At 40.7% G+C, this 27,102-nt stretch overlaps 1 protein-coding gene across 9 annotated transcripts in view; it reads right to left on the reverse strand.

The window, feature by feature from the left end:
• Positions 1–27,102, reverse strand: part of L3MBTL3 (L3MBTL histone methyl-lysine binding protein 3) — a 107,773-nt gene that overhangs the window by 76,218 nt on the left and 4,453 nt on the right. For 8 of the 9 annotated variants that reach the window (XM_058675983.1, XM_058676089.1, XM_058676041.1 and 5 more), the window contains 2 exons: positions 6,800–6,916; positions 210–321 (listed from right to left, as the gene is read on the reverse strand). In XM_058675983.1, coding sequence (XP_058531966.1) covers positions 210–321; positions 6,800–6,901 — 214 coding nt within the window. In that variant the 5' untranslated portion in view covers positions 6,902–6,916. Of the gene's footprint in view, positions 1–209; positions 322–6,799; positions 6,917–23,370; positions 23,506–27,102 lie in introns of those variants that run through there. The other variant, XM_058676137.1, reaches the window with a different exon arrangement.

Consider the following 27,102-nt stretch of genomic DNA (forward strand, 5'->3'; position numbering starts at 1 on the left):
ATTAGGAAAGAAGACAGTCTACAGTTATTCCTTAAATATAAATGCTGGCTCCTCTCAGTTGCATTACATAAATCTACCTAAGAACACGCGATACAAAAATCACCCAGGACTTTCAGCCTTCCAATCTACTATAAAATCTTAGATATTCTTTCACTTCAAACCTTTCCAAATGGGGGTGGGGAGCAGAGAAAAAGACAACCCTTTCTTACCTTCTTGAGCAGTTGGCACCATCCAAGTGGTCGTAGCAGTTGCTTTTTTAACACTTTCCATTTCACTCTCATCTGTGATAACTTCCAGTGCTCCAAACTCATTTACCCGAAACTAGGGTCAACAGGGAAGCAAGAGGAAACACTAAGGAAAAGGTTCAGGACATAGTCTTTAGGCAACTATATCAGATGTTAATTTACACAATTATAACATTATAAACTTTCCACCAACTTTAAGATCTCTGTATTTTAATATTTTTAAAGAGAATATAGCAAAGCGAGATCCTAGTCCAACAGAGTTGCCAGCACCCTTGACCTTGATAAAAAATTACTGTTTTTCCAAAAATCAAGTTACCTTACCCAAGATCACCTAATTCAGAGAGGAGGAGTGGTAGCCTGCACAGCCTTCTCCCTTATATTCCAAGAAGAGAATGCATGAGCCAGGTCACCCTCCCGCCTCAGCATCAGGCCTTCCCTCCTGACTTACTGCACTTCAGAATCCTCCAGCATCCTCACTTCCAGTCCTTTAAAACGGTGAAAAATCTCTGCGAGAGTGAGCCAAGTGTACTGGCTAAAGGCCAACTTTATCATCCATAAGAGCATTTTGATGTCATGGAATTCTAAATATTGAACAATTCCTGTCACCCCATGACCAGCTTTCACAGTGTGTTTCTACAACAGCCTAGCTGCACTATGTATGTGTGTGTAGGCTTAACCGTTTCCTAGAAACTAGAGCCGTGTACTGTAGGGCACAGTAGAGTGTACTCCTGCACTTAGGAATTCAAAAGAGTTTTCTGTGTACCTCTGTTGTGCTACCCAATAGGCTGACAGCAGGGATTCACTAACTTTAGCAGATCATGAAGACCTAGAGTGCTCAAACGGATAATAAAATTGTTGAGTTCTTTCATGAAAGTATATATGAGCATTTATCTATGTAGTACTTAAGCAAAACATTTACTTCCCCATCTTAAAAAATAAATCTGTTTGGTCAGTATAACAATGGAATTATTTATTTTTACCAAATTGCATTCAGATCGCAAATTAGAACAATCTCAAGCAAAATATATCAAGAAGTATTCCACCAGGTGAAAACTGAAAACTCGCAGTTTTCATCATCACTTAAAACTATTCAACGTTTTCTGGGGCATTGAGAAAAAAAAAAAAAAAACGTAAGGAATTAAGAATATCTTCAGCCTATTGCATACTCCAAATACAAGTTCCCAGGTTACCTGGGTACTGTCCACTTAGTGTGACACCTGGCGTAATCTAGAAAGCAATAATGGCTAGTTACATGAAAAAGGGCTAAATATAACTCTACTTCCTGGAAACAAAAATCTTAAAAAATCAGTTTTAATGATCAACTCTCAAAATAGAACAGTTCAAAAAAAAGGCTGACAGTACCATCTACTGGCAAGAGTAGAAAAAACAAGCTATCCTAATCATTGTTAATTAATAATAATGTGCTAGAAAATCAATCCGAAAATAAATTTTTTAAAATGAGAACAAACTTTGTAATTTGCCTCAAGTAATTTCATTTTTATTACATGTTATTCAGGTCACAGTGTGACAAATTTATAAATTTGATAAATGCCAACTGTGAGAAACAGCATCAAACAGTACATCGCACAGAGAATATCTCATGGCTAAAGCCTGCAGACTGCTGCTGACCGGCAGACCACAGAACATCATAGATACAGAGAAACCACTATCAAGGTCAAAGGGTAATTTTCGCTAAGTACAACAGGTGGTCATCTTTTCCATCTCCCAACATTAACTGCCAGTACTTAAACAATCATCTAATTTCAACGTGGAGATACAGTGCCACATAGGGTTCCCAGGAAATCTTGGGAGTCAGAGATCCAGGGATGCACTACCAAGCCTGAAGCATGAAATACATGCACAATTATGACATGGGAATGTATTACATTTTTCAAAAAGTTCATGAAAATGTATAGTATGAAAAAAATGAAAATGGATTTCATTTTTTTTTTTTTTTTGCACCAAAACAAACATCTCTTAATTCTACTTCTCACGAACGTTCTTAAATATCTTCACACATACTTCAGGGGAACAGGGCTCCGACACCAGCATCATCAGGTTCCAGCATATTCTACACCAGCCTCAAACTCAAAAAACCTCGAAGCATTTTCAAAGTATCCTATCTTATTCCTTTGGCTTCTAAATTTGCATTTACTATGTTTCCACAACATTAGCACTATAGAAGATGCTGGAAAGCAGGGCCTCTTGGGTGCTGCTAACATCAGCAAAGTTCCAAATTCATGATTCAGAAAGACTAATATACCTAATACAGCTCCTAACTTTTTTCTCCAATTAAACACGTGCATTCTGAAACTGATAATGCTTTTAATGAATGGCTTTGGGATGACAGAAACTTCAAAACTCTTCCCGTGCTTTTTTTTAATCCTAAAAAACTCATTTATTTGAGAGACAAAGAGAGACAGAGAGACAGAGAGGGGTCTCCTATCTGATGATTCACTCTCCAAATGCCTTCAACCAGCCCAGGCTAGGCCAGGCTGAGGCCAGGAGCCCAGAACTCAATCCAGATCTCTGGTGGACAGCAGAGATTCAAGTTCTTCAACCCCACCTGCTGCTTCCCAGGCTATGCAACAGCAGCCCAGGAACTTTAGCAAGGGCTGCACGTGTTCTAAGCAATGCCAATCTCAACTCCAAATGCCCACCTTTACCTTCTAAACACCACTAATCCTCTTAACCTAGATAGAGCTAAAAGCAGTATAAACATTTTGTGAAATGGCTCCATTTCACAATCAAGAATATGAAAAATATAAACTTTGCAAAGTAAATTAAGCAAACCAAATGTTACCAACCGACACAGCAACTCTTTTTTTGCATACAGATAAATCCAGGTCAATCAAAAATGTGCTTGAAATACTTAAAGGTTTGCAAATAGTTTGCTTGGCTTTACTTGAGTGAAACTTTTAATAGATTCAACTCTATAGTTTTGTCTGCAGAAGACAATGATCTTTCGCCTATTCATACCTCTATCTTTACTAACAGAACACTGAAAGACACAGTGGAGGTTATTATTTTTATGTTACTATTTGTATTCTCAAAATCTGAGTTACACATATCAACATGTTTTAAAGACAAATGTTCAATAACCAAGCTGCTCCGAATATTCATCACAACAAGGTGAAGTAGGCATTGGAGTGCAGTCCATTTGATAGCTGGATTTCTGCCTGGCTGCTGCAGGGCCTTGCCCTTAGATAAGTGGCAACTCCTCTTGCTAGATAAGAGGCTATTGCTCTCAGCAGTGGATCTGCGTTTTGCCAAGGAACTCTGAAAGACCAAATCCTGTGACCCAGAGGACTAATTCTCTGTGGATAAATTTCAGATACCAATAAATGTTCAGGTGGGTAAGCTGCCCAAGCGGGGAGCGGGGAGCTCCAGCAAGCACCACGACAACCCCAGTCATCAGCCTGTCCCATGGCTGGTCCATCCAGCTACACATGCTCGCAGGCCCAGAAGCAAACAGTTTAGACAATGGAAAACTTTCCAAAGCTTAGGTAGACAAAAAACGTCTTGTCAATGACGAAAATACTTTCAAAAATACCAGTGGACACGATTCCCTCAGCCTATGCATCTACTTAAGCTATTCAGTTCCCTGGAAGCCCTTCTGCACGTCCTGCCCCTGGCTTCCCCCACCTCGCACCAGCCTCCGTGCACACTACCACCTGTCTTCAGGCACCTTGAGCTGAAATGACAGCTGCTTGCCAAGCCATCCTGATCCCTTCTAAAAAAATGAATTTTTACCTCCTCTAGTCCTGTAAACATTTTTTTCTCCTCTTTCAATATGAAAAAGGTTCTCCTCTTTAAACAGTCATAAAACAGTGGCAAAAGGGAAATTTTATTAGAGTTGACTGATTTTAGGACTCCGTTCTAGCAGTAACTAATCAAATGAACAAATCAATCAACTACTTCGGACCTGTTTCCCTATCTGCACACTGATAAGACACAGAAATCACCTTGAAAGGGTTAAAGAATGAACTCGGAAGATGTAGGTGGCATTTCCAGCAGCGAGTAAGTTCTCTGTTCTTCCCACACATTCACCCTAAGATGTTTGTTCTGTTTTGTGTAAGGGTTAGTTAGCCCAAGGCGAAGAAGAAAAGCGGGTCTCCAACCACAAAAACAAAAAGTGTAATCTTCAACGAAGGTCTAGGTCAGGTAAGGGAAAAAAAAAAAAAACAGTGGCACTAAACAGTTAAATAGGATGTAGCCGGAGAGGCAAGTAGGGTTTAGATCACCAGCAACCTCCTACAATAAGTTCAAAATGTTTGAACTTCCCCAGGAAGTGGATTAATAACTACTAAACAATTTCAAGCAGAGAAGTGACAAAACTTAATTGCCGTCAACCATAGGCTTTTAAAACAGCAATAATTAAAATATAAAAATTGTTATCCCATGGTAACAAACTGACTTTCAGGTATTGGCTAATCCTATTAACCAATTTAACTTAAGTTGCCTGTCACAGCGCATCACGAACACCATAAGCATATATTTGCTAAAAACCAAAAGCCAGAGTATTACAAAATATCAAAATCTGACGGGAGAGAGCAAATTTCATGATTTAATCAACTTTCTACTACTCTGATTTAGTGAACAATCAATTTCTTGATCAGATCTCTTAAGCAACTCAGATGTAAACATAAGGAACAACTGAACTAGAAAACCTGAGCAATACAATCAGCTAGCCAGTCATCAAATCACTCAGATGAAACAGGTTACAAGGCAGAAAATAACTTTTACACGATTTTTAAGTATCATGTCAAACTGTCAATGGGACTGAAAGTGAGCTGGATCCATGGCCATTTACCCTGCTAATTTAGATGACTCTAAAAGTTACATAAAATAAACTGTATTTTAATGCCCACTACATGGCTTAATTACCTGATTACCTTAATAAAACTAACAGGATAATTTCTAGAATTCATTGCTCGGAAAGCCTTAATGCAATCCAGATTTCCTAGGAATGGAAACTTCACTCTACTGTCAAAAGTTAACTAAACAAAAGTTAAACATTTCATCATCCACTGACATTTTCTTCAAAGCCACTGAGAATCAAAGGGATAAAAACGCACAAGAAAAATATGGGAGCAAAGCAGTAGAAATATAGTTTACATAACATTCTATCACAAAGTCAGAAAAGGACAAAATTTGTTAAATTTTTATGTGTATCTATATATAGTGTGTGCAGACACATACATAAACATGTACCATTTTTTCAACCCTAGGGTAGAGATTCTTACATCCCCACTATAGTTAAGGATTCCTAAACTTAGAAAACTCAAACAAAGCTCAGGTAGCCAATATGTGCTTGGCATTATCAAAGCTAAGAAACAATTATGCTTCCTCAAAAATTTTCAGCAAAAAACAAACAAGAAAAGGGTCAGTTCTTCTTCCACCATATCACATCGTATCATATCATATCCAGATGAATATTTGGGAAACACAGAGCAGCTAAAACCCTCAGTACCCAGTTAACCCCTTATTTTAGCTGCAGAGGAACTTCAACCTACAGAGATTAACTGACACAGAACTTAAACCCAGTTCTTCCTCCATATTTCTCTAAGCTTCATAGCAATATTACTATTACAACAAACTTAGAGATGTTGCCACACTGCACTTAGTTAAACCTTACATAACTAAAACCTTGAGCATTTTCCCAGTGACAGGCAGATCGTACAAATGACAACACTGAGGATGAGTGAGGGCAGACTTGGTAAAACACTTGCCAAGTAGACACTGAAAGGGATCAGATTCCAAGAAGCCTATACCAGGACACAGGAATGTACATGCCAGACAGAACAGAACGGCAAGCATTAGCGAGGTGAGGTGAGGCAAGGCAAGCGACAGCCCGGTAGGGAGATCGGAAATTCAAACACCTGAATAACCAACTACAAACACAAAGTCTAAAAGGCCATAGACGGGTTCAAGGTCCCAGAGATAGTATCAGAGAGAAAGCAAATTAGAAATGAGAGCTGGGGTTAGTTGTCTTCTCAGATGGGTGCTTGCATAACCAGGTGCCCCGGGCAGCAGTGGTGCTGCTATGGGGGACAAGGTGATCCCACATTAAAAGGGCACACTGAAGTAGCGTTGCCTGAAGAAACAACACAGAGAACTGTAAGAAGGTTCAGAGTCCTGTTGATTCCATATTTTAACACTATCAACTTTTCAAAAAAGGACACTAAGAAATGGGAATCTATTTATTCAAAGTTGCAAAGCCTAAAACTACTAAAATCTAAGATGCTGCAACTTCCAGGTCTTCCATTTCTGCATTTCCTAGCCATCATGTCAGACTCAAAATTGAGATGATCCTCCTGGAAGCTATTAAGTTAATTTCTGCAAAATAAAACAAACCTTAACCCAAGTGGCAAAAGCTCCCACAAATCCATCAGCAACTTCACACTATCTTGCGAGCGCACTATAGAACTCTAAGCATTACATAAAACATGCAGCACTATGTTTAATACTTTAAGTTCACACGGGTATGTATTCATTTTAAAATAAACACCCACAAAAACACACAACTTATATAAATAATAAAAACAGCATACCTTTAAGTCACTTCCTGGTAATGTACCCACTCCATCCTTCCAGTCCATAACACTAAATACATCGAACTCTTGACCACTTGTGCTAGAGGCAGATTCAGTCATGGTTTACCTTTTAACCTGGAAGGGGAAAAAATTGTATTTCTAAATAGTCCACCTGTAAACTGGGTTTTTTATTCACTTTTCTTTAAATACTTAGTAGGAGCACGTTATTACATATCTAGAGATGCAAAATCAACCACATTGAAAAATCATTACAACATTTTCCTAGTATATTCCTCAGCAAATTATGACTACAAGAGAAAGAGTTCAAGGTGTCATAGTAAATATTTTTATTATTAATATTTTATCATTTTATTACATTTTAATATTATTAATATTTTAGGACAGAATTCTATATGCCCTTACCCTCTCCCCAAATCTCCCACACACACTGATCCCCCTTATGTTATTATGAAACTATAGTCCTGCCAATCCAGGACCAGGGTAATTCTCTCCATCTTCTAATGTCTTCTTCTATTTCCTTTTTCAAAGTTTTATAGTTTTCATCATAGAGGCATTCCACATATTTGGTTAGATTAATTCCTAAGTATTTAAGATTCTTCTCCACTATTTTAAAGGAGACTGTACTTACAATTTCCTTCTCAGCCATGGAATTACTTGCGTACACATACATTTGTGTTCATTAATTTTGTATCCTGCTACTCTGCTAAAGTCTCTTATGAGTCCCAACAGTTACTTGGCTGAGTCTTTTGTTTCTCCTATATGGAGAATCATGTCATCTACAAATAGGAATAATTTCAGTTCCTCATTTCTAATGTGGATTCCTTTAATATCTTTTTCTTGCCTAATAGCTCTGGCAAGGACTTCCAAAACTATACTGAACAGCAGTGGTGATAGTGGACATCCTTGTCTAGTTCCTGATCTTAGTGGAAAAGCTTCCAGCTTTTCCCCATTTAGTATGATGCTTGTGTTGGGTTTTTCATAAATTGTTTTGATTGGGTTGTAGAATGTTCTTTCTGTGCCTCGCTTGCTTTAGGCTTTCAGCATGAAGTTTCTGGATTTTATCAAATGCCTTCTCTGCATCTACTGAGATAATCATATGATGTTTATTTTTCAATTTGTTGATGTGGTATATCACATTTATTGATATAAGGCAACCTTAATATAAATTGTAAGATCAATAACCCATTCAATACTTTTTGCTACAACTCATGGATTTTGATATTGTGTTTATTTTCATTTCATTTCTTCAGAAGTTTTTCTCTTATTAAATTCCTCATTGACTACTTCTCACAGAGTAGCATCATTTTCTCAAGAAGCTTTTGCGTTTTCTTTTTTGTTTCTTCTTTGACACACTGGTTATTTAGTACCATGTAACTTAACTCCATGGTGCTGTAAATCTTTTGTTTTATCTTTATTCATGCTGTTGATTTTGTTTTATGACTTCTCACTTAAGGGAATTAATAGTAACTGTGTAATAGAGACTATCATATGCAGATGTGAAGATACAACGCAACAGGCATCTCTACTTCCAAATCAGAGATGGACTCCCAATGAAACTGTTGCATATATCTTGATACTAGGATATTGGAATGTCTGTCACTGTCTGTGCCAGCACTGTCATGACACATTTAAATAACAGAATGATGGACTAATGACTGCTTACGAAGTGCTATACTACTGTAATAATACAGCGGAAATAAGTGTGGGGAGCGAAAATAACAAGGGGGTGGAATTGAACTAAGACAGCTAAGTGGCCAACAGGCAGGTAACTCTCAACACACACCCAATGGACTACCGATCCTTGCTCCGGGTTGCACACAGCAGCACATCCTGACACTTCATTACACTACTCAGAAGGGTGTGCAATTTAAACCTTGGAAGTTGTATATTTGTGGAAATTAGAATTTGCAGTCTCTAGTGGATGCAGACAACTGAAGCCTTGGGAGGTAAAACTGTGAAAGATGGAAACTACTGTATGTAAACAAGACAGAAATAAACAAAAAAGAGACCCAGTTTGGTAATAAAGCGAACAGGAAAATGTTGCCATTAATACAACAAACGCATGTTGTGACTGATTTGACAGCATATCCGGTGCTGTTTAAATACTGAAATATGGCAATGTGTCATTCTAACAGGAAAAAAAAACACCAAAATGCATAGCCAGTGTCATTAAGATTCTGCTAAAATAATCAATTTAGCTGTGCTGTGACAGCACTTATCACTTTTATTAGTTTTTAAACTACAAAACAAACTTTTCCCTAACCAAATTATTAGTGGTGACACTGACAATGTTGTTCTGAGACTGCTGCCTGTGTTATAAGATTGAAAAAAACAAAAAGTTGGGCCCGGCGGTGTGGCCTAGCAGCTAAAGTCCTCGCCTTAAACGTGCCAGGATCCCATATGGGCACTGGTTCTAATCCTGGCAGCTCCACTTCCCATCCAGCTCCCTGCTTGTGGCCTGGGAAAGCAGTCAAGGATGGCCCAAAGCTTTGGGATCCTGCACCCGTGTGGGAGACCCGGAGGAAGTTCCTGGCTCCTGGCTCTGGATCGGCACAGCACTGGCCGTTGCACTCACTTGGGGAGTGAATCATCAGACGGAAGATCTTCCTCTCTATCTTTGCTCCTCTCTGTCTGACTTTGCAATAAAAACAAATAAATCTTAAAAAAAAAAAAAAGTAACTATGTTGGTATCATACACAACTTGCAAAAAATGTATAGAAGCCTTAAATTTGATCAAAATAATAGTATGAATTAATGCAGTAATTTTGCCTGTAAAGATACATATATTTTCTAGCATTGTCCAGTGGGGGGAAAAAAGCCTAGAAAAAAAATCACCAACAACACTAAAAAGAAGGCTGGTACTCAGACTGTGGTGCTTAAAAACAATTTCTCCCAAGTGTCCCCCCAGAAGGAACTAATTTCTACTCCGGAAAAGACCACAATGAGGCTGGAATGTCTTGACCAACAAGAAAGCAAGAAGTCATACCTAAAGAACTCAGGAAACAACCCAAGGGGGCTCTTGCTAAACAAATCGAGGCAAAGTAGCATATTTACTAGCTGCAAGTGAATTGAAAAACAAATACATTTACATTCATGAGTTTATAATGACTGTCAAAACAAACAAAGGCAATGACCAAGACCACCTTTGGAGGATACAAGGAAACCAATTCATTATTGGGAGGAAGAAACAGGGCTACATCTTTCACTCACACAATCTGTATCTCTGGGCAAGCAATGTATTGGTGATGCAAAGAATTCCAGCTAATAACTCAGGAGTGAAACAACTAGAATAACAACATTTGCAACCTGAAAAATTTAATGATTCTAGGCAACCACCACCAACAGCTGCTAAGAATGCAAACACAATATACCACCTATGAAGCAGCCTGGCCAGCAAAGAACATAGTCAAACCTAACCTGACCCAGAGTATTCATTGTACAGTGCATTCTGTGATATACTGCCAATTTTTAATAAAGTATATATTCAGGTTTGGCTATTCAACAAATATTTTGTCAGCAATAAACTGAGTAAACCTGTTATATCAAGGAAAAGACAGATTACTTTTTTTTTCTGATGATAAAATCTGATAAGGGAAAATCAGAGATTTGGAAAACTTGTTTCTGCAACCATAAACATGACAGCTTCGCAGCATTTTAAGGAGATGGATGGGAGGTGATAATACTGTGTATGACTTTTTTTTTTCTTAAGATTTATTATTATTGGAAAGCCAGATATACAGAGAGGAGGAGAGACAGAGAGGAAGATCTTTCATCCGATGTTTCACTCCCCAAGTGAGCCGCAACGGGCCGGTGCTGTGCAGATCCGATGCCGGGAACCTGGAACCTCTTCCAGGTCTCCCACGCGGGTGCAGGGTCCCAAAGCTTTGGGCCGTCCTCAACTGCTTTCCCAGGCCACAAGCAGGGAGCTGGATGGGAAGTGGAGCTGCCGGGATTAGAACCGGCGCCTATATGGGATCCCAGCACGTTAGAGGCAAGGACTTTAGCCGCTAGGCCATACCGCCGGGCCCTGTGCATGACTTTTAAAGTAATGAAAGAGGTCCACATTGGGAAGATGTGCCTAACTCAGTGAAGCAAACCCAAAATGACCATGCGTGTTACAAAGCCCAGCGATATGAAATCATCCAAATTGCAAACAGACTTAAAGGACCAGAATATGAGAAGCTCACTGATAAGGTATCAGACTGCATAAGACAACTCACCTTTAAAAGCTAAACCTGCCTGTCAGATTCTGGGTGGCATACCCAAGAATGCACACTGCTATTGAAAATAATTCCTCTCTGCCCCAAGCCCATGGCTGGGTGCCCCCAGATCTCGTTCATACCTCAGCCAGAACAATGTATTACAAGAGACGACACGTCTCAATCTTTATTTTGGAAACCACGATTACCGGGCTTACATATAGTTATCACGTACTAGACTCTTATTTAAACTCATTAGTTTAAACTATCAATTCTGGTAAGTTCTATTACACATGTATATAGACAACTCTGCACTTTCACCAATTTTTGAGTGTGCAAAGGAAACTCAAAACTACAGTATCTGAATGCCACACTTCTGCATGGGATAAAAGCAAGCTTGTTTTCTCCTTCATGAAAAAGAAATTGAAAGACATAAAAAGAGGATATTTGATACATTAATACTTAAAACATATATTAACTAATTACAACTCCGCAATTCATAGATATTGTCTAGACCCTTATTTAAGCTGTTAAAAAAAAAAAACACCCTTTGTACCCTAATAAACTAAGTAAGATTAAAAAAAAAAGACAATTCAAAAAAAATACAGACTATTAGATGAAATGGATGCACAGATGTTAACTGGCTATTTGATGATACTAGAAGAATAAGGATGTCTTTTTTGGAGGCATAAGGAGGGACCGTGGCTTCTAAAAGGTAGTTCTTCTAGGCTTCTGAGATGCGAACTGAAAGGCGTAAAGGGATGCCACAGGAGAAATCTGCTGTAAAGTAACCATCAAAAAAGACTGACAGTACCACAGACAGGCACAGGGCCCACTGACAGTACCACACACGGGCACAGGGCCCACTGACAGTACCACACACAGGCACAGGGCCCACTGACAGTACCACACACAGGCACAGGGCCCACTGACAGGACCACAGACAGGCACAGAGTCCACTGACAGGACCACACACAGGCACAGGGCCCACTGACAGTACCACACACGGGCACAGGGCCCACTGACAGTAACACACACGGGCACAGGGCCCACTGACAGTACCACACACAGGCACAGGGCCCACTGACAGTAACACACACAGGCACAGGGCCCACTGACAGTACCACAGACAGGCACAGGGCCCACTGACAGTACCACACACAGGCACAGGGCCCACTGACAGTAACACACACAGGCACAGGGCCCACTGACAGTACCACACACGGGCACAGGGCCCACTGACAGTAACACAGACGGGCACAGGGCCCACTGACAGTAACACACACGGGCACAGGGCCCACTGACAGTAACACACACAGGCACAGGGTCCACTGACAGTACCACAGACGGGAACAGGGCCCACTGACAGTACCACAGACGGGCACAGGGCCCACTGACAGCATCACACACGGGCACAGGGCCCACTGACAGTACCACAGATTGGCACAGGGCCCACTGACAGTACCACACGAGGGCACAGGGCCCACAGACAGGACCACATACGGGCACAGGGCCCACTGACAGTACCACACACAGGCACAGGGCCCACTGACAGTAACACACACAGGCACAGGGCCCACTGACAGTACCACAGACAGGCACAGGGCCCACTGACAGTACCACAGACGGGCACAGGGCCCACAGACAGTACCACAGACGGGCACAGGGCCCACAGCAGTTCCTGACACTGCTTCCTAATCCTGCATATGCTTGAGAAATCCTTTCAAGGATTTCCACGTGCAATCTCTCCATACACCATATACACTGATTTTAAAATTAAAAATAGAAAACTCTGTTTCCCTGATGTAGTTTTCTTCTGTTAGAATTTACTTGAAGCCAACATTCTCTACTATTTTCCTTATAGATGGGAAAAACCCAAATAGTAGGCATGAATTATTATCAAAACAATTTGTAATCATTTCAAAAGGTATGAATTATGAATATGAAAGATCAAATTCCACTATGATGAAGGCATAAACTCAAACCAAGAAATGAGTAAGAATTAAGTTAATAACTAGTGAAAACATGAAATGAATCAAGACCTTTATTTAAGTTCCATATGACTTGTCCCTCATGATACAGATTGATGAGTAAAAGGACTTCCGAGCAGGTGGTACAGGACTGGTCACCTGTCTAACTAGATGGTATGGATAGAGTAATCCGCCCCCTTCACGGATAAACTGTGTAAAATCGGAGGGATCCCTTAAAAATTTTTCTTTTACTCTGGCAAAACCTGTAGATGATCAATCTTACATACTGTTGGAAAGTGTACTTTCAGGGAATTTGCAAAATTATTTTATAGAATAGAAATTCTCAACAATGACTATCCTGGACACTGCATCCTCTACAATTATATTCATGTTAGTTCAACGGATATTACAACACACAATATATAGTTTTTAATAATACACTAATTGCATCTTACCCTCTCCCAGCAAAGGGTTTAAAGCAATGGAAACTTCACATTCATTATTTTCATTTATTTCCTTCTTACGGATTAGTGTTATCAAACCTTCAAGTCTACACCCAAGACACTGAGGTACAAAAAAAGGTTAGAAACCTCACCCAAAACCACAGCTGACGCCATGGCCGCCATTTGATCCTAAGCAAGCCTGATTCTAGCTAGGAGCTTCTTACCAACCCCATCTCACCTTTACACAGTCAGGTCCCCTCTGAAAACCAGGCAAAACCTACTTTCCTAAGGATATGGCAAACCTTGGAATCTGGCTAAATCAGTTTACTAGGACTAATGTTCTTGTTTATCCATGCAACTGATATTTTTTTTTAAAAAGAAACTTTCAAAACCAGATTGTATTCACAGATGCCATTTTCATATGTCAATTAAAATTTTCAAAAATAAAGTTAATGTTTCCAACTTTACAGCAACAAAACAAAACTAACAAAAACTACCAAAACATATACTGGTGAACCCCACCCCTCCACACACACACACACACGAAAAATAAAAAAAACACAAAAAACATGTGGTCTTTCTTCTACTTGAAAATGATACCTGAATAAAATTCACTGTACCAACATCCTGACCATGTCAAGTCAACTGGAGAAATGTAAAGGTAGCAGTACATAAAAGCTGCAATATTTTTTGAATATTTTTTTAAAAATTAACGGTCACTCAAAATTTTAGGAAATGCTCAAAAAATGAAAACATTTTGAATGTTAAACAGCGTAATAAACTGCTTACAAGCATTTTTCACTGTTCATGAGTATTTTGTATAAAACTCTATAGCATAAAAAGACAATAATCTTTCACATTATTTGATTTTGAAACTGTAAAAGTAGTCTGAATGACTATACAAGTTACAACAAGTAGAACAACTAGCAACCAGTATGGCATTTTAACAGACACTGCTTCTACGACATCCAGTCTCCATCTCAATGTTTTGTGTTTATTTTTAAGACTTATCTCTGTATTTGAAAGTCAACATTACTGAGAAAGAGGGGAGAGAGGGAGATGGAAAAACATCTTCTATCTGTTGCTTCACTCCCCAGACCAGGCCAGACCCGGGAGTCAGCAGCTTTATCCAGCTCTCCTGCACACCTGGGCCATTTTTCAGGCATCTACAGGGAGCTGGCCTGGAGATGGAGCAGTGCCCAGATTGGAGGCTGGTGCCCCAAGTGGTGACTTCACCCACCACAGAGTGCCAGCCCATGCCTCCGTCATTTTCATCCTTCCCAAGACTGTCCACTTGCATTCAGGAATATACTAAGTTCATGCACTTCAAAGTAAGCACCTAAGGCTTAAACATTTTTTTCAGGACTTACCAATGTTTTTATTTTATTTAGTTCCCACATATTTATACACTGGTGCAATTCCATAATCACAAGTATAACCTGTATTTCACAGGCCACAAAAACCAAGCAGGTGACCAAGTCACAAAGCAGACCGGAATCTCATATTTCAAAAAGCTCATTCAGTTTTCTTTGGCTAATCATGTTAAGATTTTCTACAGATGCATCTTAAAAGTGCACCATAACAGGGACCAGCATTGTGGCACAGGGACCAAACCACTTTCAGTGACAATACCCGCACTGGCATACCACTTCAGATCCAGCTCTTGCTAATGGCCTTGACAAAGCAGCAGAGGACGGTCCAAGTAATTGGGGCTCCTGCTATCTGCATGGGAGACCCAGAAGCAGCTCCCAGTGCCTGGTTTCTATCTGGCCCAGCATTGGCTGTTGCAACCATTTGACAAGTGAATTAACAGACGGAAGATGCATGATTGTATGTGTGTGTGTTGTGTGTCCTTCTCTCTATATAAGAATGACTTTCAAACAAAATAAGTATGTTTTTAAAAGCAAAATATTTGGGGGCCCGGCGGCATGGCCTAGCAGCTAAAGTCCTTGCCTTGAACGCACCAGGATCCCATATGGGTGTGGGTTCTAATCCCGGCAGCTCCACTTCCCATCTAACTCCCTGCTTGTGGCCTGGGAAAGCAGTCGAGGATGGCCCAAGGCTTTGGGACCCTGCACCCACGTGGGAGACCTGGAAGAGGTTCCCGGTTCCCGGCTTCAGATCTGCACAGCACTGGCCGTTACGGCTCACTTGGGGAGTGAATCAGCGGACGGAAGATCTTCCTCTCTGTCTCTTCTCCTCTCTGTATATCTAACTTTGTAATAAAAAAAAAATAAATCTTTTAAAAATATATATATATATATAAAGCTAAATATTTGGGTTCAGCTGTCCACCACATGCAGCAGGCAACATTTGATCCCCTTTACCATGTTACAGTAGACAGTGGCTAACACCAAGTTGTAAAGCTCAGCACACTCCTACCATTGCTCCTGCAAATATCTCCCCCAGGAAATGAGGATTTTACTGTAAGACAGAGACGACTGCTACCGGCACCAGCACAAATGGATTTCAGTCCCATGATCTCCCTTCAATGAAATAATTTGCTTTACACTTTACTCACTTTTATTGCAATCCTTATGACCTAGACCTTCAAAAGAAAGGCCGCAGAACACACTAAATAATGTATGCTACTACCCTCAAAATTACCTCCTACCTACATCTCCTTGTTATCCTCTTCCTTGTCTCCAAACTAAAGATGTGCAACTGGACTCCCTTGAGATGCTCCATCTACTAGATGAACATCCTCGTCTGTCATGTCCCAGTATAACACGTACCACTTACATTGCATGGTGAGGAAACTAGTTAATAATACCTCACACTTCAAAATGTTGAATGTTTTAAGACTTCAGAGAAGCAGACCCTTTCATACACTGATGGTTATACTTAAAGTGGAAACAACCACTTGGGAGATCAATATTCAAGATTATATCCTCTAAGTCAATAGTTCCATTCCTAGACTTTTTTATAGATTTTTGCACATGTATATGATAGGAAACAAGTAAAAGCTTATTCATGAACCAGAGCCAAAAACAAATAAATGGCAATAACCCAAAAACTCACACAAATAAACACAATTCTAACATATCCACACAATGGAACATAATACGGTTGTATAAAACGAGGACGTCCTTTACATACTACTAACTTCAAGCAAGGTGAAAATTTAAGGTGTTCCTCTTTGCAGAAGACAAGGGGGATATGTACAAATAACTCTACTGCTTCTACATGCATAGACTGCACTTCTGGGAGGATCTGTCAGAAGCTATTAACAGTGACTCTGTCCAGGAGGCCATGATTGCTAAATGACAGCCACAAGTCCTCTTGCTATATACTCTTTGGTACCTGCTGACAATTTAAATATTTTCTAAAAGGAAAAAATAAGGAAAGAACTTTCAAAATCATGTTTCATGCCTATTCAAAATAATCTAGGCAATGAAAGGTATGACTTCCCATGGAAATAGTTCCTACTGATGCTAACAGTGAAGTTACTGACTAGCAATTTGTGAGAGAAACTGAATTCCCCAATGGCCTGGGTAGCCTAACTGATAAGTGTTAACTGTGTGCGGATATACTTCAAAAAGAGGCAGGGGAATGATGAGTTCTCTGTGATTCCGACACACAGTCGCAGACTAAGCACTTGTGGTTTCTGTCCTCCCAGATACCTGGAGTTCCTGTGACATTTACTGATTTGTCATTTGACAGTGTGAATCATACACCCCATAAAGCTAAGGGGCAGGGGCAACTCACTGCCCTGGCCAAGGTCCAGACACGATTAGTCACAGTGCTCAGTCTTAGCGCTGTTGAGTATTAGAAATAAAGTGATATAATGCTGCTTCTTTTCAAGAAACGAAAAGAAACTTAATTGCTGATTGAGTCTAGTGCTGATGAGTGAAGGAGGGGAATTTGGGAATGTATAGGAAAGTAACAGGCCCCAGTCACAGAAGAGAAGTTTCAGATATATTAGACTGAAATGTCAGATGTGAAGATGACTCAGACATATTGTGTGAACAAAACTTCCAAATGTTCAAGACATCAGTAAGTAGAAAAGATGTGTGAACTTGTTTCAGTAAGTGCTCTAGACAGTAAAAGAATCACTCATCAAGTCAGCTAAGTAGTTCAGCGTCTAGAGAGATCACTTGAACGTTTCAGTTAGACTTCAGTAATTTCAGGTAAGGAATTCTGTTACAAGGATTTTTTTTTTTAAGAGTTGAGAATTGAGTGGTTTGAGACAAAGAAGTCAGAAATGTCAAGAATCTACTGCACTTGAGTTTGACTTCAGATAAACAAAAGTTTACATGTCCTTCACAACCCTTTCTTCAGACACTTTTTCGCTCAGATCTAACTGGAGTGTATAAAAGACAGTCTCTGAGCAAGGGGCCCCAAATCCAGCAGTGCTGAGGCTACATCAAGCAAAGAGCTCAGCTGGGGCAGAAAAAGAAAAGATAATAGTTCTCCAAAAGATAAGCAGCCCCGTCCAGGATGCCAGATATGGAGACAGAGGTCTCACCTACCACCCAAAAGCCTGGACCAACAGATATGGGAAAAATACAAGAAAGTGCCAACAAAGTGTACAAACTGTAGCCTGGCCCCTCCTGCTCAAACCACTGTTCTCCAAATACTGTACTTAGAAGATAGCTAGCCAATGTTCATCAGGAACAGTTTTAATCATTCCAAAGTTGTTTTTCTGAGAATTGTATTTTATAGTTTTATAACGAACAGGTGCATTTTCCAAGTTTTCATTAGAGACATACTAACACTATCAGCTAAGAGCGGCTGTCAAATGGAGGTGGACATCACCTCAAACACAGCATCTGAGACTCTAACTAAAATGCTGGCAACTCAAGACAGGAGATCCACAAAGAGGACCCGCCTTCAGCATACCAATGTCACCCATCTTTGCTTCAATTGGCAATGTATCTCTCACTTTAAGAAGTCCCTCTCACCGTTCGACCCTCCCATCCCAGACTATGTCCTAACTTTTCTCCTCTTCATGTTATTTTCTGAGATGAACAATTGCTCCATCTATAACTTCAGATAAGTGAATTTCATAAAACTCTTAGTTTCTAATCAATAAAATATGGAGAAGACAGAACCTCTCTTCACTGAAAAACGGTAAGCTTAGAAGAGATAAACTAACTAATATCTTGTCCAGTACCTAACACAAGTCAAGAAAACATTCACCTCTTTCTGTAATTATGTCATTTAGTAAGAACTCTTCAGGTTCACAGAAGCCACCAATGACTTTCATTTTATTTCAAATAGCAAGCAATGTAGTAGACCACCCATGTTAAAATCAACATCACAAGATGTCAAGTTCACTACTTGGGAAATACACATTTTATTTTACGTAAGAATTGCTTATATGTAAAATATTTGCACTTTTTAAAAAAGCAACCCTTTTGAAATGATGGAGAAATATTTGGTGATATGATGAACCTCAAGCTCAAGCCCTCTTCCCAGGGTGTGCCCTATCCAGAAAGGGGTAAGCAACAGTCAAACAACCACCCCACTGCTCTCCATGAACCTGAAGGTGGCCTTGCTTCCTAGATCTGCTCCCCAAATCACAACCTCTAGGACATTAATTCAGATCCCATGATGGAAGATTCTGTAGTGAAAGAGATATGTAACATCCTACCGGGCTTTGCAAGTCAACACACATCAGGAACAGAACAGCCAGCCACCTGTGTAGCACCAGTCATCCTCAACTGAGTGTCCAGTCACTCAGTCTTGTGGCTGTTCTCACAGTACATAAAATTCCACAAACACCAGCTGTGGAAAAGAAATGGTGGGAAGCAGCATGAACATATAGTAACGGGCTGCTATGGTGGTGCAGTATGTTAAGATGCTATCTGTAACATGTTAATCATGACATCCCATACAGGTACCAATTCAAGTCCCTAGGGTAGACTGGAACAGAGCCAGTCAATGTAGGGGCAGTGAACACATACAGGCACCAAAGGTGTCAAGAAGGGCTGGGAAGACAGTCTATGCCCTGACAATACTCCTCCAAAAGCAGTGTCATCATCCACTTATGGCGGGTTTTGAGAAAGAGGCCATGAGTTGCTGATGTTCTTGTCCCTAGGGAATACTCATGATTAGGCATCATCAATAAAATGTACTAAATGAATGGAATGAAAGAAAAGGAGGAAAACCTAACAGCTTAGTAGAGCCGAGCCCTGAAGGATAGGGAAATCAGTGGAAGCTCATCAGTTGCTTGGCCTGTCCATCCAGTTCACATTCTTCACTGATAATTCTAACTCAGCTGTTCAGCATGCATTTACCTCTTTGGCAGAAGCCAGACATTACTGCTCCAGGAAACTCCTTATTTAAAGCATCGGTGGAGAACACATCAGAATGACTTAATTTCAAGCGTCTTAAATAGGCCTATTCAATGAGGATAAGAGAAAAATCTAAACTTGCACTTGAAGCATCTCTCAGCAAACACACACTGCCACAAAGAAAAAGTTTCCTTTCAAACCCAAGCATGACAGACACTAGCTGTGACATTCCATTCACCGTGGCTCAGAGAAACCTGGGTCACGCGCATACCGGAATTGGGATCTGCCGCGGAAAGAGAAGTGAAATTTTGCTCTGGTGCTCAGGTTCACATATTTTAGAATGGTAAAACTCAGTGTCATTTCAACACGTGAAATAAACTCAGCACCCTCTGGAAAAAATCCTTGAGAACCTGTGTCTCAAGCTTGAATCCATCTTAGCATGGTGGGTATCAGTGTCAACGAATCCGTGCTGTTTCTAGACACGAGTCCGTCATGAGAACGTGCCCTCATGCTGACATCTTGTCCAAACCAGCCCCATGCGTCACCTGCTGATCACACCTGAACATGAACCGTGTGGTTTGTAACGCGACAATGGTTTATCTGACGTACTGCCTTTTCCGCACGGGGATCACAGGCAAAGGGGCAGTGCGCAGAGGCAGCCTTTACAAAATCTCAACTTCCTGCCCCTCTGCCACTTACTGTAAGAAGGATGAATCGTTTGAGATTCTGCGGCCTGACTTACTGACTTCCTCTGAAGGAGGAACAGAAAATGAATGCCTTTCAAGAAAAAAAGTATACACAGAAAGTGAAATTACATTAGCTGACATTAACAGGCCAATGGATATTTAACAGTCTCTCATCAAATTTTTTTTATTTGAAGTATATTCACTGTGCAGACTATAAGATAACTCAATTTGAGGCAGAAATGTTCTTAAAAGTGCTATCATCTCATCAACATACTACACTAGAAGGGTAATAATAGAAATTTTACACCCATTAGAGAGATTCAAAGGCCAGAAAAAGAACAAGAATTTGTCTGACACAGATATTTCTATGCATATGCTAAATATGCATGAATTCAAATTTAAAAAGAAAATCTAAAAGTAGTATCTTGCTCTTTTTCATTTCACTTCATAATTTCTTGAAAATACTAAAAGTAGTGTCTTCTTAAAAATTCTGTTTCATACTCATATTTTTATAGAACACAGAGCTAAAATTGAGATTTACACTTGTTTCTGTTTTGCATGGAATAAACTAGATCTGACCAGATCTTATTTATCTCACAGAAGTCCTGTTTAGGGGCTTATTTTTTAACCATTTCTAGCTGATCTTATCAATGGCTTGAGCATCTATGTCTCAAGTTCACCAAATGAGACCACAAGTCAACATGGCATATTACTTAGATCATTTACCAACCAGACTAGATTGACCACAAAGGAATTTTAATGCTGTGTTTGGGGTTCAACAGTGTAACCGGTGGAGAAAAGTAATCAATTGATTTTGGGACCTGAAAAATCCTATTCAAATGTAACTGACTACTTCAATTTCATAAAACTACATATCACATGAAGCCACAATCCAAACTTGAAAAGGCCTGGCCCCAAGCAGGTGTTCAAAAAATGGACTAAACACAAGAGTTCTTCAAACTTTTCAACATTCATTGAAAATGTACATTATGAAAAACACTAACCATGAATTTCAAAAATTTTATATCAAAATAAACTTGTTTTTAATTCCATTTTTCCACGAACTTTTGCAAGTCCCTAGTAGAGCTTCAACAAAGAAGGCACAGGCCCCCTCCCTGCAATCAGTGTGTGCACAACACAATGGACCAAGGCCCTGATCCACACAACAGACCACGGCCCACCTCCACACAACAGACCACGGACCTCCTCCACACAACAAACCAAGACCTTCCTCCACACAACGGACCAAGGCCCTGCTCCACACAACGGACCAAGGCCCTCCTCCACACAACAGACCACGGACCTGCTCCACACACGGACCACGGACCTCCTCCACACAACGGACCACGGACCTGCTCCACACAACGGACCACGGACCTGCTCCACACAACGGACCATGGACCTCCTCCACACAACGGACCAAGGCCCTGCTCCACACAACGGACCAAGGCCCTGCTCCACACAACGGACCAAGGCCCTGCTCCACACAACGGACCACGGACCTCCTCCACACAACAGACCAAGGCCCTGCTCCACACAACGGACCAAGGCCCTGCTCCACATAACGGACCAAGGCCCTGCGCCACACAACGGACCAAGGCCCTGCGCCACACGACAACAGAACAAGGCCCTCCTCCTCACAATGAACCACAGGCCTGCTCCATGCACCACAACTCCTACAGCAGAGACAGCTCAGTCCCATCACCTAGAAGTGCACAAGATGACTCTTCACCTCACTGTGTGCACATGGGGCACAGCCTTCCAGTTAGAGTGCTTAACATCAGTATCTACAGCATTGCGATTTGGTTTTCTTTTAGTCATGTTCCTTACTGTTTTAATTTTGATTCTAGGGTAAAATACTCTTTTCCTTCCAGCTTCTCTTCACCATTACCGCTATCATTTCTGTAACCACTTTTATAATTCTCACTTCTGAGTAAACTCTATCACCTTTCAAGCTCCAAAAATCCAGGCTCCATTCTTGATTGTTTCATATATATAAAATACCAAAATCTATTGCCTTATTGGCTCTCTTCTTACAAAGAACAAATGAAATATTTTACATAAATAAACCCAGTAGTTGCCAAGCCTAAGTAATGCTGTATGAACAGCTTGTGGTCATGTCAGGCCACGGGCCAGGCCAAGGTGCTCTCTGAGTATAACCGAATAGCTGATCTTTTCCCCATTCTTGGTTAAAAAAATAAAAGGCAGGAGTTTTTCTTTCCATTAATTTTTCTTATGCCAGTTCAGCGCTATTCAACTTAGCTCACATCAACGATAAAAGCAAACATATTTATCTAGAAATGTGCTTTCTTTGACCTGTTCTAGAAATTACTACTTTGAAAATCAGAAATGTAAGGATACAACAATCCTAAAGCATTGTCATTTTTTCAGGTTCCTTTTCAAACCGCATGGTATAAAGTAAGACAACCAGCTCTAAGTACCAGTTTTATCTGAAAAAGAAATAACACCACATGTTCAAAGTTCCTGGAGATAAAGTATTGGAGCATCTGCAACACACAGAGGGTGCTCAGTAAGTAACTTCAGGATGGATAAATAAATACACAGTACCTACCTTAGTGCTTAACATTAAGAAGCCACTCAACATACAACTGCATCAAACACATCAACACTTCCGAAGGTGCTGCGGAAGGCACCTGCCAGGTCCCTATCACAGGGACATATCTATCACCATGCCCAGACGTACTTCCATAGTGCCTAAGCATCTCCTCTATTCTCATTCACATATAGCCACGGCTTAGTTTTGCTAGTTACCACTATGTACAGATGGGTTATCTCTTCAACCAAATTAGGAACACACTGAGATCAATGACTGACATTCTATTTCTTCACTGTCCCAAAAAATAAACATTCATTCAACCCTGTTCTTAGTGCCAATTACTTCCTAACAGTACTCCCCAACAGCCACTTACAGAAAATAGAAACTCAAAATCATTAATCTATGGTACATTTAGCAGAAAGAACAGTAATACAAGGGTATTTTACTATCACATGTAAAACATATGCAACTTACAATCACCATCCAACTTGCTAATTCTTGGTCCACTTCTGAAGAAACAGAAATTCCTCACAAGCAATTCCAGGACCAGTTTTGTGGCACAAAGGACTCAGCTGCCGCTGACACCCCATATCAGAGGCGCCTGTGAAGGCAGCAGGTGGCTACTTCCACCCAGCTGGAAAACAGGGGGAAAGTTCCTGGTTCCCAGATTCCCACAGGCCCAACTCTGCCTCCTGCAAACCAGCAGCGAGAACACTCTCTTGCACATACTCTCTCCTTCTCTCCTGGACCTTCTGGCTTTCAAAATAAATGAGTGAATTAAAAAAAAAAAAAAAGACACAAAGCCCCACTGCCCAGGACACCCAAATCTATTCAACTTTCTTTTAGAGGTCCTGTCTTTCTTCCGAACCTCCTGTTTCCTACATGGAGATCCCCTAAAGGTCTTTCCCAATTTGACACAATAAATCAACCTTACATTTCAAGCATACCCATCCCCTTGCTGCTGCAACTGATACAAGCAATGTCGTAATTTACCACTATTGAGTAAAGCCACACACCTCAGTGACATAATGTAACAAAGAAGTAGTCTGAGACTATGCCATTGGATAATGAAGTTCACTACAAAATGTAACCTCTACAGATACCCAAAACTTAATATCATAAATACATATTTAACACACACACAGAGACATTTTTTAAGTCTTTGGAAAATGAAATTTAAAGCTATTTATTTTGATGGAAAAAGCTGGAAAATCTGAAAGGTCTTCCCAAGGGTGTCATAGAAAATGTACCCTAAGGGGCCTAAGCAGCTAAAGTCCTTGTCTTGAATGCACTGGGATCCCATATGGGTGCTGGTTCTAATCCCAGCAGCTCTGCTTCCCATCCAGCTCCCTGGGAAAGCAGGTGAGGATGGCCCAAAGTCTTGGGACCCTGCTCCTGTGTGTGAGACCCAGAAGAGGCTCCTGGCTTCGGCTCGGCTCAGCTCCGGCTGGTGCGGTCACTTGGGGAGTGAGTCATTGAACAGAAGATCTTCTGCATCTCTCCTCCTCTCTGTATATCTGACTTTCTTGTGGTGCAGTGGGTGAAACTCCTGTCTGCAATGAGCACCTGCTAAGTCCCAGCAGTTCCAGTTCCAATCCAGCTTACTGGTAAGGTACCTGGGAAAGCAGCGGAAGACAGCCTAAGCACGTGGGCCCCTGTCGCCCACATAGGAGACTCAGCTTAAATTCCAGGTTCCTGGCAGCAGCCACTTGGGGAGTCAAGCAGCAGACAACATCTTTGTGTGCCTCCTTCTGGAATCATTCTGTTTTTCAAACAAATAAGACCAATCTTTAAAAGATGACAAATGCAGAATCTTCATGAAATAACCTCAACACCATGTAAGAAACAGTCCTCAACGATCACCAGCAGGGACTGTATTAGAGGAGCTCTTCCCCAGAGAGCCATCTTGTGAACACGGCGGTCACGAGGAGTCAGCATGAGCCCACATCCGTCGTCTCGGAGACAGACACAGTCCAGACAGTCCTTGACCATGGATGAAGAGCTGCTGACTCATCTCTGAAGGCAACACAGGGAAAAAGGTCTGAACTGCACCATGCCTCATGTCTAAGATGGCATGCCACGGTCCTGCACTGGTTAACAGAAATCCATCTTTCCTGGCCGCCGAGCCAAGGGCGCTGGAATCCTCACTTCTTTCCACTGATACAATGTGCAATTGTTACACAATTGTCAGCAGAGCTCAGAGTGGAGTCCACTCCCAGGGTAGGATCTAGCCAACTCTTCAAGGGCAGATGTATTCTGAAGAGCGCAATAAAAACTGGCTAAGTCACTCTAGAAACGCAGCTGGAGGGATCATTCTTATCATCATCTCATCCTTGGTATCTCATGGTTACCTTTGTCCCACACCACCTAAACTCACTTTTCTTGTCAGTTTCCCATTCTGACCGAATCTGTGAAAGTAATGTTTGTTGACATGGCATAGAGTTCTTCAAAAGAAACTAGTAAAAACTACTTAAGAATCAACTCAGGATTACTGCAGGGGGGTGGGGAGATGGCCAGAAAACAGGAAGAAAAATTCCTACAGGAAGCTGCTCTTAAATCCCATCATTCACAGGACTGATTCACCCTACAATTAGATTAAGTCATTATTACCCTAGTTACCTATTTTCTTATCCTCTTTTCCCAGCAGACTCATACAACTCAAATATTAATTACAGTCCATTAATTCCCCTCACACCAACCCTTCTACTTTTATCACCTCCCATTTCCACAACCAGGCATCCTTTTTAAGTACTTCTTTCATTTGCCCCTTCTATTCAATGACTGGTCTAGGACAAATCAATTTTGGCTTTGCATTCAGCGCCACGTTAGAATACAGTCCCTTCCCTCTCAGAGCCAACAAATATCAAAGACAAACTGCCTTTCCCTCAGAAAAGGAAATGCCCCTGAAAGTATTCTGATGGTCCATATAAAACACCTCCCAGAGGACAGTCCAGAATTCTTAGCAGGAATTCAACCACTGTGCTCTGCGTGAGCCAATCCACTTCCCACCCTTCATAAAGTAAAATGGCAATATGATCACCGCAGTCTGATTAACTTTTTGTAGTTTTCAGAATTGTATTTGATTCCATTTTATTTTAAAAAGCAAGTGCAAGTATCATTGTCCCCATTTTCCAGATGCACAAATCTAGGCCACAAGAAGTAAAATAGCTCAACATAATATATTATTTAGGGAGTGGATTCAGTCTTCTTGTTCCTATTCTAGCATTTTACCCTCAGCAACAATGACTATGCACTGTCTTCAATTCAGCCTACAGAAGTATGAAATCCAGAACATACTATTTTTCTGTTGGAATCCTAGTTTTGTCTGCATGATCTTCTTGTAGCTTTGCTGGCCCCATTTTCTCTGCTACAACATCTAAAAGGGCCAGATCCATTTAGGTGACCAATCACAGTAGCCAAGAGGACCCACGGGTAGTAAATGATACTGGACTTCCGCAGTGGTCATTTTTATATTGGTAACTATTCAGTTTTACTTCTAGACCACTTCTGGCCATGAGAACAACTTGCCCTGCTCATGAAAGGGGAAGCAAACTTGTGTTTATTTTTCATTTCTGTTCAACTAGAATTAGTAATTACTCTTCAGTAATTAAGTCAGATTAGGCAGAAACTCAAGCAGAAAGGAAGATTAAAGTGGGGAGAGGCAAAAAAAAAAAAAAAAAAAAAAAAAAAGTAAAACCAGTAAGAAACTATTAGACTGTCACACACACACTTAGACATCCTAGCCAACGGAAGCAATACCCTCTGCCTGAGAAAGATTTCTCCTACTACAAGTGTGCCCTGAGCTACCAGACAAAAGCCAGTACCCTCCAAAATCACCCAAGAGGCCTCCGGAAGACTGCTGCATCTCCTGTGCGGATCCCTGCGAGGCTGACAAGTCTATGCTGGCACACCAGGACAGCCCTCTAACCCTACAACACTAGATATTGAGCACAAGTAAGCCCACCTTGGATTTAATCCGTAAGAATTGAAATTACCTAAGTATTCCACCATGCCAATTGTAAATTTCATCCATATTTTGCTTGTGAAGCCACAGACTAAATACTAAACTCTAGAATCTTCCATATTATCATATACCTACATATAAAGTAGCTATATTGATTTACAATGTTTTCTTTCAGTTTTGCACTATTTCAATTCCAAAGAATAAAATGCTTTAGCTGCAGTAGAAAACAGGTGTCAAAATGT

This window comes from Ochotona princeps, chromosome 1, assembly GCF_030435755.1.
Source record: "Ochotona princeps isolate mOchPri1 chromosome 1, mOchPri1.hap1, whole genome shotgun sequence".
Lineage (NCBI taxonomy): Eukaryota > Metazoa > Chordata > Mammalia > Lagomorpha > Ochotonidae > Ochotona > Ochotona princeps.